Source organism: Podarcis muralis, chromosome 6 (genome assembly GCF_964188315.1).
Source record: "Podarcis muralis chromosome 6, rPodMur119.hap1.1, whole genome shotgun sequence".
Taxonomy (NCBI): Eukaryota; Metazoa; Chordata; class Lepidosauria; order Squamata; family Lacertidae; genus Podarcis; species Podarcis muralis.
Genome location: NC_135660.1, coordinates 43138588 through 43152174, shown reverse-complemented (window position 1 = coordinate 43152174; position 13587 = coordinate 43138588). Strand labels below are relative to the sequence as shown.

The window sequence follows — 13587 nt, the reverse complement described above, 5'->3', positions numbered from 1 at the left end:
TGTACACACAGAGAATGGAAAGTTTTACAATGAATGACCACTAGATGTCCCTGTTGGTCAGTAATCTCAAGTGGATGCTTTCAGTAAAACTGAGCTGCCTGAAGCTGCAATCCTAACTTTATTAGCCTACCTCTGCACCATGCATTTAAAACACTATCATACTTCTTTAACAGTCATGGCTTCCCTCAAAAAATCCAGGGGACAGTAGTTTGTTAAGGGTGCTGACAGTTTTTAGGAGATCCCTATTTGCCCACCTCCTACAATTTCCAGTGCTATTTTTCTAGAAAAAGAGGTGCCAGAACTCACCATGATTTCTTCCCTTGTTCTCTCATAATGGCGCCCACCTGAGAGATTCCAGAACTGAATTCCAGTGAGTTCCAGCTTTATCAATCAATCAATCCATCCATCCATCCATCTTCACAGGGAACTGGGAATTCTAAGTCTCTGAGGGGAATAGGGTGTCCTAACAACTCTAAGCATCAAACTACAGTTCCCTCCCAGCTCTCTCTCTCTTTTTCTCTTCCTCACCTTGGTGTCCAGCCCCAGAATCTATTCAGAATTCTGGCAGATTTTCTCCTGCGGTCAACACAGAATGGGGAATCCTCAGGAGATGTTGACAAGTAGGAAGGAGAGACGGAGACAGATTCCTCACCTCGAGACTCTGAATTCCGTCTAGTGTGCCAGGAAGATGGAGAACATGACTGGGAACTTGATGGGCCTTTGTGGGTGCCATGGCACCCATGTCAATGAACCAGGGGCCTGACTGGGTCAGAGGCAGCATCCTACATTCTGTGCACAAGGCCCCAGGATTAATCTTCAACACTGCCAGTTGAAAGGATCTCAGATACAAGGCCCGGGAAGACTTATGTTGTAGTGCGGCAGGGACATGGGATGGAAGCTGAGGGAACAACACTTCTCCCCTTTGGGCCTTTCTTGGGAGCACAGCAGAAGTGACATCCAAACCCAGGTGTTTGTGGCTTATCGCAGCTGACATGCTGACTCCTATGCTTCACTGAGGAGCCCTGAGGGAGGGGAAGGTTGGTGACTCAAGCAGGAAGGAGTCAAACCAAGTTTCCCTTCTGTGTCTATAGCTGGCTCAGCCCCAGCTTCTCCTGAGACTCCTTTTCCTCACTCATTCTCCCTCCCACTATTAACTGCCTTTTCCTGCTCAGCCATCATGTTCTTCTGTGACATCCCAGGCAGTCCATTGTCAATGGCAACAACTGGGGAAGCATCACTATGAACCCCCCACCCCAGGCCTGATCATCATCATTTTATTTGTATGCCGCCTTTCCACAGTTAAAACAATGCTGAAGGCAGCTTACGATATGAAAAGATTTACATAATTACATAATTACATAGCAAACATAGCAAAGTAGTCATAAAAATAAATGCATTAAAAACTACATAACCAAACTGAACAATTTCCACATAAAAATAAAGATACAAAAAGTTAATAGCAGTAACAACAGCAAAAGCTCCCCCCAAATGCCCCAGTCCTTGCTGGGCAACAGCCGCAGTCCTTATGAGGCCAGTCAAGCCCCGCGCTGGGCCACGTGGATAATCATAGGAGGACACCAACAGTGATTTATTTATTTGTTTATTTCTTATTTATTTCTCACCCAGCACACCCTTCATGTCTAATGATACCAACTCAAATGCATGATATCCCATTACATGAGGAAAAATGTAGAATGACCAGTATATGCATTTAGAAATATAAGCTGGCTTGTTCAAGCCCTGCAGTTCTCTCCAATACTTTCGTGGGTGGTCTTGAGAAAAACTCACTGGCTTCAGACATCCCTGTAAAAGGGATTTTGTAACAACCAGAAGAAAAACGGACAATGAGTGGACTAGCTGCCGTCTGGCAGCATCACCCAGGCACCTCCGCTCCTAGCTTCTGCCTGGTGACTTCATCTGCTAACTTCAGTCTGCCAGCTTCCAGGGCTTTCATCTATTCATGAATAGCCACCTTTCACACATCGCATTCATGCACATGTACACACCATTTCACCTTGACCACATTCAAAAGCTCCCATTCATTCATTCATTCATATAGACAGACATACACCAGCCAACATCCATGAAGAACACCAGTGAACACATCCAACCCTCATTCATTTACTTTTGTGCCCAGCCTTTATTCCACAAATATCCACCAGCTGCTGTTAACTGGCTCCTGAAGGTCAACTTCAACCAGCTTACATTCACAGATATCAACCTGCTTCAGCCTTGCAGCACCCACCAGCTTCTGAATGTGAACTTCGCCAGCATCTACCCACTGACATTTGCCAGCTTCTGTTAGGCCCATTGTTAGACATCAGCAAGCTTCTGGCCTTGAAAACCAGCAGCTTTCAAGCTGCAATCCCACCTAGCAAACAAACTTGCCTTATTATTTCTCCATAGCATCCTGCTGCTAGCCTCCTATTCTGCAGTGTTCCTTCTCCAAGTGGGAAAAAGGGGCACTGCTGAATGTCACAGTTGTGTTCTGCTGGGGAACAGAGAAGGGCTTTCCCCTTGGCCTGCCTTTATATCCACTCAGCTGCTCAGTGCTTTTGTGACATCATAAGCAGTTTGCAACCAATGGCAACAGCTGTGCAGGTATCATCATCATATCCTCAGACCTCACAATCGTGGGTGCACCTCAGCAGTGATTCAATTGTGTGCCTGTCTGTATGCCAGTGTTGGCCGGGTACAGAAGTAGAAGAACAAATGTTTCGCGCGCACACATTTTCTTGAGTCCTAAAGATCTGGGCAAATTGGAAGCAAGGTGGGCCTGAGCAGGAAAATGTATTCCTCCCTCAGTCAAAGGATAACATTGCACAAGATTGCTGTATCCCCAACCTCTTCCCACCTGTATCAATAATATACACATTATGAATGTGCATTGGGAATGACACTGATGCACAGGAAAATCTGACATGGATGGGGGCGAGGATCATATTTGTAACTTTGGCCAGGTTTTTGGTGTCATCATACCAGAACTGCCCTTCATTAGAACTGCTTTGTATCATTTTAGGCCAAATTCCAACCTGTTTCAATAACACAGACATAGCATTTGCAATAGTATTGGCATGCCTAGGTAATCATGCTGATGTGTCTTCCAACAGAAGTGGTTTGTTCCACTTCAGAGAGAGATACCTGAAGAATGCCACTGGCTCGACTTGCATCAAGCCAGATGCCTGCTTCCAATCTATATTAGTTCAGAAAATAGACTGAATATCTTTTCTTCCTTGCCTATACTTCCCTGAAGATCTGGCTGTCCCCTCTGGCGTGACCTTGCTCAGAGGGGAAGGGGTGGGGTGTCAGAGGAGCAACCCCTCTCCTAAATCCCTTTGTTCACCACCAAGCCAAGCGGTAAATATGTACAACATTACATATGTATAATGGAGTGTAAATAATCCCAAAAAGTGCCTTGTAAATAGACTCCAAGTTTATCCTTTATTAATGAGCCGCTGAGCATCCTGCTGCTTTAGAGCAGCAAGGCTTTCATAATATCAAACCCTAAATTACACTTGGTGTCTCTCATTCCCGGCAAACGAGAATCATTTCAGGCCTCTTTGCTGCCTGTATTTATTTATTCATTTATTGATTTTTGCGAGAGTGAGCCCAGCATTCTCTGTGCTGCCATTTAGTAACGTTGAAGCCCCTGTAAATGGGAACTCTACACCCAAAAGCAAGCACAATAAAAGATGCCAAGGGGAAAAGGGAAATTGCTGCCTTCCAACCGGTGCCTCCTCCTTGCTCCTGCCCCTCCCTGCAAGTCCAAAGCTTATTGGATCTTAGGCTGTGCTTTACACCTTCCACTGAGGAAGGTGGAAGAGGGAGGCAAGGTCTTAAGAGACCGAGTACTTTAAAAACCAAGACCAATCTGGCAGAGGTAGACTTAGTTCCAAGACTTCTCCAGGCCTCATGTCAACAGGGAAGTTGCTTTGCTCAGTAGGGGGTCACTACAGTTTTGAGGGAGGGCCATCAATGCTAAGCAGGGATGTCAATAGGATATCCTGGTACACTGTATGAGCATTGGGGCACCTGTGTGCACACGCATACTACCATCCATCTTTTGGCAAGAACTGCTGCTTATGTACATATATTAACTTCACCAAGCCAACCCCACAGGGCTGTTGCAAAGATAAAAGGCAGGAGCGGAGGATAGCATGCCCAACCTAGAACTCCGGGGAGCAAAAGCAATATACAAATATATAATGTAATTTACAGATCATGTAAAGAAAGATAGAAAAGCAGCCTCCTTGCTTTAACTGCAGCATTTCACAGTCCTGATATTTATAGCAAAAAGCAAGAGAAAAGTTTGTCAACCCTGATAAATAGCAAGATGCAAACCACTACCACCACCTAAGTATCTGTAGTTTCATAACTTTGGCATCTGATCTTAGAGGAAAAGCGAGATACTAGTAAACAACAGGAAGATAAATACTCTAACCAATAAATACTCTAACCATGTGCAATTTCACAAAACTCTCAGCAAAACACAAACCCACAGACACATTTTGCCAACTTTGATAAACAAAAAAGTATTGTGTTGAGAACACTATAGGAATTTTAACTTGCTGCAGCTGTACGGTGCTTGATGATTTTTTTGTTATATTTTCTGTTTTATTTTGTATTACATGTTTCTTTATGGTTACTGCATATTAACAAATGACAGCCAAGTGATGACATGCAGACCAGTAGTGGCTGTTTGGGGGACATAGAAAACAAGGGGCACAGCATAGCAATATCACTATGTTTTCTCAGCAGGAAAAAAGCCTCATTTATTTCATGGGAGTTCCTTTTGAGTAAGCCATATCAAAGCCAGCCATTGGTGTTTTACACTGCAGACACAGCACAAAATGAAACAATGTGAACACAGAGCAAAGTGCTTGAACAAACTTACCCCAGTACACAGCAGACAATCTCCCTTCACCCAGCATCAGGCTAGCAGAAACAAGCAGCAGCAGCAGCCATAGTCTTCTGTTTTCCTCCTGCTCTGGGAAATGCTCCTCTTGAGTCCCAGGTGGGGGTGATCAGTGTTTCTTCCTGTAATTGCATAGCAACAGGGATTAAAGGTGGTATCCAGCTAAGTTTTACTCACATCAGACCCATTGAAATGAATGAATATCCCTAAGTTAGGTCCATTAATTTAAATAGATCTACTCTAGTACAACTTAGCTGAATGCCATCTTAAATGATGAGGCATCTTTAGCAACAGCAGCTTCTCTGTATCTACCTTAGAACATTTTGTTTTCTAACTTTCTTCAAAGGTGTCCAATTGACTCCTTTTAAAATGAAGGCTAAGGATCTGGCAACACTGCTGGCTCAGGGCTTGGTATGTGGGTATTCCCTGTACTCTTCTTACATCAGCAGCCCTGATACTAGACTGCAATGAAATTTCGCACCATTGGGAAATCAATCAATCAGTCAATCAAAAGTGGAATGTTTGAAATTTGAACATAGTTAAATGTTGCTTTTGAATTGTGACTTGTGGAGACTTAAACACAGGAAGATTGGTAACTTGATGACTTTTCAAAGCAGTGTGTTGATGATCAGCTTGCCAAATGCAATGCATTCACACTTTGTTCTTTTAAATCTGAAATATCTATAATTTGGAGGGGGGTGAATTAAGCAAATGAATTAAGAGAGTTTGCTTACAATCCTCTCAGCTAACACAGGTTTTCTCTCACCCCACCCCAAAACTGGATCATCCCCTGTCCTACCTCAGTCTTGGGATTCAAATTGTACTGCAATTTGGTTGAGACTAAGATTAAAACAAAAAACAGAAGCAACAGAAACTGCAATCAAAATAAGATATAGAGAAACTGAACACCATTAGGTCCAGCACCCCTTCTAGTATGCAACTGTGTTGGGTGCTTCTCTTCCCCCCCCCCCCCCCGGAAAAAAGAAATGTCTTACACATTATGCAGAATGAACTGGTAGAATTATGAACTTAAACTTTTATATATATTTTTATGTTCCCCCACCCTTTATTTCCACATGATTGTCAGATCGTGTGCCTTCAGAGCAGGCCATGGGACTTATATATAAACATGTGACAATAGATAAGTTTTTTTAAAAGACTGTCCACCTTTCATGCATTAAGAGGAGTGGTGGTAGCTTGAATTCACCAGCTGCCCACCCCTCATGAGTCACATGTGTGTGTGTGTAGAGGTCGCGATTGGCTCATGTGGAGGAATCCCACATATTTACGGTACATCTATGCAAGGTAGGGTTGGGACGCGGGTAGCACTGTGGTCTAAACTACAGAGCCTAGGGCTTGCCATTCGGAAGGTTGGTGGTTTGAATCCCTGTGATGGGGTGAGCTCCCGTTGCTCGGTCCCAGCTCCTGCCAACCTAGCAGTTCAAAAGCACGTCAAAGTGCAAGTAAATAAATAGGTACCGCTCTGGCAGGAAGGTAAATGGCGTTTCCGTGCGCTGCTCTGGTTGCACCAGAAGCAGCTTAGTCATGCTAGCCACATGACCCGGAAAAACTGTCTGCAGACATACGCCAGCTGCCTCGGCCAGTAAAGCAAGATGAGCGCCGCAACCCCAGAGTCGTTCGCAACTGGACTTAACTGTCAGGGGTCCCTTTACCTTTTAAGGTAGGGCTGCCATGTTTCAAAAAATTAAAATCAGGACATCCCAATGTTGTGGAGCTTTTTCTTACAAATCTCAAAAAATGTGATTTTTTTATTGATCCGGGACAAAGCGCTACCTTTTGGAAATTCCCCCCGGACGTCCATTCCACCTTTGAAATCCTGGTATGGCAGGCCTAATATAAGGCCTTTTCTTGTGCTTGCTGAATGTGTGGCTAGCAAGAGAATGATCAGTACACATGTGGGTGGGGCTGGTTCCTGCATCCTCCTCAAATATGTTTTGAATATGTGACAGTGAACTCTGTCATGAACTCTTGTCAATTTCCAAATCCATATGTGCACTCACTAACAGTTAAAGCAAAACGGAAGGAAGAAAGGGTAGGAGGTGGTCACTGCTTAGGGTACCAACTGCCTGCAGGAAAATAGCTGGACTTAGAATGACCCCTTGCTGCCCTCTAACATCTCAGTGGGAAAGAACTGGAATCACCATAGAACATCCTGGCTGACACTTAGTGTAGCTGGCATACTTTTCTCTTCGTATTCATGTTTTTAAAATTTCCAACCAACTTTTCCTGGCAAATTGGCAAAACTACTCATGTGTGGTTTTGACAGTTACAAGTGCTCTGAAGCAGCACCCAGAAAACGTGCCAAACCATGAATGAAGATAACTTCTTTCCATGACTAAAAACAATATTGTGAAAGCTTAATAATACATTATGTGTGTAAAATATTTCCTTTGTAGCGCAAAAAAAAGAGAAAAGACAAAATGAACACTGGAGGCCAGTTGACTCCTCACATCCCAAGGCCTTGTCTTTGGTCTTCCTGTGGTATCAGAATATTCCCTTCCTAGTATTAATGCCAACCAAACACTGCCATGTGCTCATCATTGAAGATTTTCTAAACCACAGAGTACCCTTGGGGGGCATCTAGAATGGTGTCAGCATGGTTGCCATAGGCACTGGCTTCTGGGGGCCGAGGCTATTTGGGCCCCCTCAAACTTTTTTTTGAGAGGGCCAGCCCCTGCATTGTTGAGGCTGAACACTGAGCCAGGAGCAGAATGACATCAGGACGTCGCACGACATTGGGACGTTGTGTTGGGCCCCCTCAATCTTCTTCCAAAGATGGCGCCTCTGGTGGTTGCAAATGTTTCTCTGACAGAAACAAGGACATCTGCTTTGGTAAGCAAGGCATGAACAGCTGGACCACATAAAATGTGCCTCCGTCCCCATTCATTGGAGTGAGCACATCTACATCTTGCTACTTCTTACTCAGTTTCACGCTTTTCTGGAAGGGTGGCATTTGCTGTGTGTTGCTGCTAGGGTTCCACAGACCAGGAGCTAGAGAGAGTCCCATCCAGGCTAGGCATGTATCTGTTCCAAGAATCTCTGGAACCGCTACATTTCTGAGTCATTACCTGTGTGAGCTATCTTGAGCCTTGTAATGGCGTGTGTAGGGAGTCTCTTCTTTCTCCATCCCAGTCAATGGGAGGCCAGAGGCACCACCCTCTGGACATCCTGGTGGTGGAAGAAGGTGTATTTACCTAGTGATCTCTTGCTGCCCCCCCCCAAGGTTGTGTACCAGGCAGACAGCACTAAAAGGATTTATTGCTACACCAAGATGCCTCTCGGAGCTCAGTCATGTAGGAGATGTCCCATTATATGGGCAGTTGACTTTAATAGTCATTGTGTGCTTAAAGCACAGCAAAACAACAGTGGGGGGGGAATCCCCACTCCACTTAAGATCGCCCTTCCCCCTTTCCCTCCCCCCCCCACTCCGCAAAGCCCTGCTAGTCTATTTGCACAGTAAATTAAAAATATGAATCACTTCTCTGTACTGCCTCCCCAAACACTCATCCTGTCAGGCTCTGGGTTGTCTTCATTTGTATTACCTTAATTTAATGTTAATTATGTTCTTCATTTACAAAGAACAAGCATTTACACTCCCCGTCTGGGGATATGCCGCACTTACCATCTCCAAGGATTTAGTTCATGGAAGGGGGAGGGGAGGACTCGTTAGCACACCCTGCAAGGTAAAGGAGGGGACTGGAGGGGCTACACACACACACACACACACACACACACACACACACACACACACCACTCTGCTCTGCAGCTCCCCCCCCCCCCACTCTGCTGCTCTGTACCACAATGGACTTGCCTGATGAGAAGCAAAATTACCTTTCAATTTATGAATTGGTGTGCTATCCTGTCTCTTAAAACTGGATTGTGAAGCTCAAACAGTCAACGAGAAGAGATTGATTGTCCTGGGGAAAGCGAGTTAGGTGATGCTCTGTGGTCAAAACAGCTCATCACTTTGCATGTGTGGGGTACACAGAATGGTTCAGATGATGTTTTAAGCAGAGACTCTGCCAAACAGAAAAGTTTGGGCGGGCTGTGCCACAGCTATCATAAATGAGGAAAGGCACCATGATATCTTGCTTCTGTCCGTCAATAGGCAAAATGAGGGTGGAACTAAATGCTGTGCTATTACAAACATTTCATCTGCACTAGCATTTCAGCTTGCTAGAAAGAATGGTGCTCCCCCCCCCCAGGCACATTGTTTTGGAAGTTCTCCTGACACACACACCCCCTGAACCAATGAGGGGCATGAGAGAAGGAGAGAAAGGAAAACCCCTTTGTGCAAGCAGAAGTCCCCCATCAGGGTTCATTAGGTGAATCCCACCCTAAGTATTTGTCATCTCTACCACCCAAGGTCACATTACAGCACCAGCAGGTAGGCCAACCAAAATTACTCACAGTGGTTGTACTCCACCCACTGACTATGTGGTTTGGAAGCTGTTTTCTAGCTGGTTGGGCCTCCAGGTGTAAATGATTTCCATCCCAGTGCCAGCAGTCAACAGGCTTGTGGGATGCTGGTTTGGAGGTTTTTAACACAGTTGAGACTAATATTTGAAAACTGTTTGAAACACTACTCATTTATAGTTACTAAAGTATTTATAACTAGCCTTGAGGACCACTTCAAACATATAGAAAAAAGCACATAGTGAAGTCCTGTCAAGATATATCAAGGCAAGAAACAGGTTACGTAAAGGTAAAGGGGCCCCTGACCATTAGGTCCAGTCGTGACCGACTCTGGGGTTGCGCTGCTCATCTCGCTTTATTGACTGAGGGAGCCGGCGTACAGCTTCCAGGTCATGTGGCCAGCATGACTAAGCTGCTTCTGGCGAACCAGAGCAGCGCACGGAAACGCCATTTACCTTCCTGCTGGAGCAGTACCTATTTATCTACTTGCACTTTGATGTGCTTTCATACTGCTAGGTTGGCAGGAGCTGGGACCGAGCAACAGGAGCTCACCCCGTCACGGGGATTCAAACCGCCAACCTTCTGATCGGCAAGTCCTAGGCTCTGTGGTTTAACCCACAGCGCCACCTGCGTCCCTCTAGCCTTGAGGACCACTTCAAACATATAGAAAAAAAGCACATAGTGAAGTCCTGTCAAGATATATCAAGGCAAGAAACAGGTTAGTAATTGAATAAATAAAATGTGCATCTTCAAGTATAGGTTTGCAGGCATGATGCACATGCAAATGATGTGGTGATGGCATGACACCTCTGAGGTTATAGATACATCTGTGAATAATAAGCCATATTTGTGACGGCAAATCATCACTTACTGGGATTAATGTTGTGGTGTCATTTTTTTCCAAATCCCATTCCCAAAAAGCTGGCAGCCATTTCCAAATCCACCATTATTTTGCCTACAATATTTTGCTCCTCTCATGCCATAATCCTCATCCCACAAGTGAAACACGCCCATGTAAGGAATTGCGTAGCCTTAATAAAACCATATTTTGTGGGACAGAAAATCAGAAGATGTTTACATAATGAAAAAGATGCCAAATGCCACCTGCTGACTTTGGACACTTCCAGACCTGCTGTTTTGGGGTAGGGTTCAATCATATACCGGTAAATCCAGATTGCACAATTCTGGTTGACTGGGAAGTCTTGTGCAACAAAACCCTGCTTCCCCCAAAATATACTACTTCTTGCAATAATGAAAGTTAGGGGTAAATGCACTGGAACATGTGGCATAACAGTTACAGTTCCCTTAGTCTTTCAGGCCCAAGTTCAGATGGGGAGGATGGAGTACCTGCTTGGGGCTAGCAAAGATGGCCAATATCATCCTGATACTGAATGACCTTAATACTCATCTGAGTCTTACTGTATTGCTAGCGGTATCCTCTCATAAACTGACCTGTTTATTTTAGTAGGGTTAGGGTTTGTGATAGTGAACCTACAACTGGGACTGTCAATACAGACTGAACGTGCCCCTACAGATATAAGGTTGATAGTGAGACAAACACACATTTAATACCACATCTAGTTCGCCTTTCACAGAGAATTGACTTTGTACACTATTTCCCTATCTATTTGTGATACCAGATTAAACAGCTGCTCTTTTCCCTGGCTGCAGCACTTTCATGCCATGCATAAGGGATGTCTTGTGCATCACACTATCGCATGCTTCAGAATCCTTCATGGCAGAACCATCTGTTCACAACCAAGTTTTCATTAACACATTGAAAATTCTCAAAAGGGTTCACTTGGGGAGGCAGTAGGAATATATATATAGGCAGAATTTGAGACCCACTTTACACTCTTAGGAGGAGCATCCTTGGAAAAGACCCTGATGTTGGGAAAGATGGAGGGCACAAGGAGAAGGGGACGACAGAGGACGAGATAGTTGGATAGTGTTCTCGAAGCTACCAGCATGAGTTTGACCAAACTGCAGGAGGCAGTGGAAGACAGGAGTGCCTGGCATGCTCTGGTGCATGGGGTCACGAAGAGTCGGACACGACTAAACAACTAAACAACACCACCTGGTGCCTGATGGGACCTCTGGATGCATCTCAAAAAAGGGGGGAAAGTATGAGGCAACTTGGCCATCTCCTTGTATCAATTCAGTGTGGCAGCCAGGAGCCTATTGACCATCTAATTCCCATGTCTGCATGACATTGCTGGGAGAAGGCACCCAGAAGTTTGGGCTGATGACACACCGCTCTACCTCTGATTCCCAAAGGAGGAAGTGGAAATCCTAAAGAGATGTTGGCAGGTTGTTCTGCAATGGATGAAAGCACAGAAGCTGAAACTGAATCTAGATAGAAAGAGGTGCTATTGACCGGGAGGATCTGATCTACTGATAGTTTGCCACCAGTTTTGAATGGAGTTGCACTGTAACTAATATGTCAAGTATGGAGTCTGGGGGTTCAGGTTGTGCAGTCTATGGAAACACAAGTGGTTTTGGCAGCCATGAGCACCTTTTAGCAGCTTAGGCAGGTTAGCTGAGACCCTATTAAAAGAAAGCTGACTGGCTTTAGTTACCCATACCGTGGTTACAGTCAGAGCAGTCTACTATAACACTCTATAACAGCGGGCTCACCACGTGGCCCTCGGCAGCAGCGGCTCCACCTCTGGCGAGACGCTGGACCTTCCTCTTCTTGGCTCGTCCCCGAGTCGCACTAGGCCTTATGCTATTTCCAGCAGCCACCAGGCCTGGCATGGCCCTCCTGGGGCCTCACATCATTCAAGAGCAGGAGGCTGAAGACAGCAAAGGGAAGGGAAGGAGGGGTAAACAGGCAGATGAGGAAGGGGTGAGTGGCAGGAAGGGGGCAAGCGACAGAGATGTGGGATGGGGGAGGGGAGTTGCTCCGAACGTGTTCAGGTTTTTTTGGAATATGTCAACTGTACTTTATGGGTTCTGGGAGACCAGGAGGGAAGGAAGCTGGCTGCAACAGGAGGAGACGACTTCCTGGATTCTTCAGCAGCCTGCCTCATTTCTTTCTCCTGCCCCTGCTCCTGCCTCTGATTCTGGACTACTCTCTGCCCCTTACCAGCTCCCCTCTTCAAAGTCTCTGTGTTGCCCTTGTAGCAAAGAAGAGGATGGTAACAATGCTAGAATTAGCTTGCTCTGGATATCATTGGTTCCAGCTCCTGCCTGAATTCCCGGCCCTAGCTGTCCCCAATGAGTCCCAGCAACACCCTGTAGGTTAGAAAGTATAATTATTCCCATATCACAGTGTTTGCTGAAGCTGAGTAAGCGGCTTGTTTTAGGCCACCTAGTGCATTTAATGGCAGAGCTGAGATTTCAACCAGCATGTATACAGTGCTGGCTGCAGTTACTGTTGAGCAGCTCTGCCGCAAGAGCCATTCAGCCTGACCTGCATCCCTAATACTGCCCCCAATCCCATTGTCTTGTCTGCAACCACTGTGGTGAAATTAAGAGCGACGGAAGAGCCTGCTCAAACAGACCAAAGGCCTATAGAGGGGCAGCATCCTGGTCCCTGCAGTGGCCGACCAGATACCTAGGGAAGCCCAGAAGCAGGACATAAACAGCAGTAACAGCTCATCATGGCATTTTATGGCCTTGGTAACTCACATTCAGCTTGCTTTTGACTGGGAATGAGTTGCTCATGATACCTACACCTTGGATTCTGGGGCTGACAGCCTTTTGATCTGTACAGGCAACGACCATTTTACACGGGGGTTATGTTCCTAGACACCACACGTTTAAGTGAAATGGTGTATATTGGGAATGCCCATTGAAAAAGCCTGCAAACATCCTCTAAACTTCTGAAAACCCTAGGAAAACCCTCTAAAAAACCAGCAGCACTCCCCAGTCTGGCATGAATGGTGGCAATTGCTCCCTCCAAAACTCCTTCCTGAAACTCTGAGTCTCCACAGACCTCAAAGGTTGGTGCAAAGGCTCCTGTGATTGCACTTGTAAAGACTTGTGGGGTTGCAAAGCGCTGTTTTGTGCCATTTCTGCCCTTTCAGTGCTCTTTTAGGACTGTTTTTGCCCTTTTTCTAGTCACTCCCGGGTTCGCGGTGATGTGTGAGCACACAGCTGCACACCTACTGAACGCGCCTAAAATGGTTGTTGCCTATACTGTATTGGCATCTTCCCATTGGCACTATGGCTGCCAAGCACCTGACACTAGGATGTCTGCGAATGACCAACCACAACATGCCAGAGGAACA

The 13587-nt window shown here is 45.6% G+C and overlaps 1 protein-coding gene across 2 annotated transcripts in view; it reads right to left on the bottom strand.

Annotated features, from left to right (window-relative positions):
- The window catches only part of POLL (DNA polymerase lambda), a 125614-nt gene that overhangs the window by 72218 nt on the left and 39809 nt on the right, over positions 1–13587 (bottom strand). For both annotated transcript variants that reach the window (XM_077930163.1, XM_077930164.1), the window contains exon 10: positions 4895–5037. In XM_077930163.1, the coding sequence (XP_077786289.1) occupies positions 4931–5037 (107 nt within the window). In that variant the 3' untranslated portion in view covers positions 4895–4930. The remainder of the gene's footprint in view (positions 1–4894; positions 5038–13587) is intronic.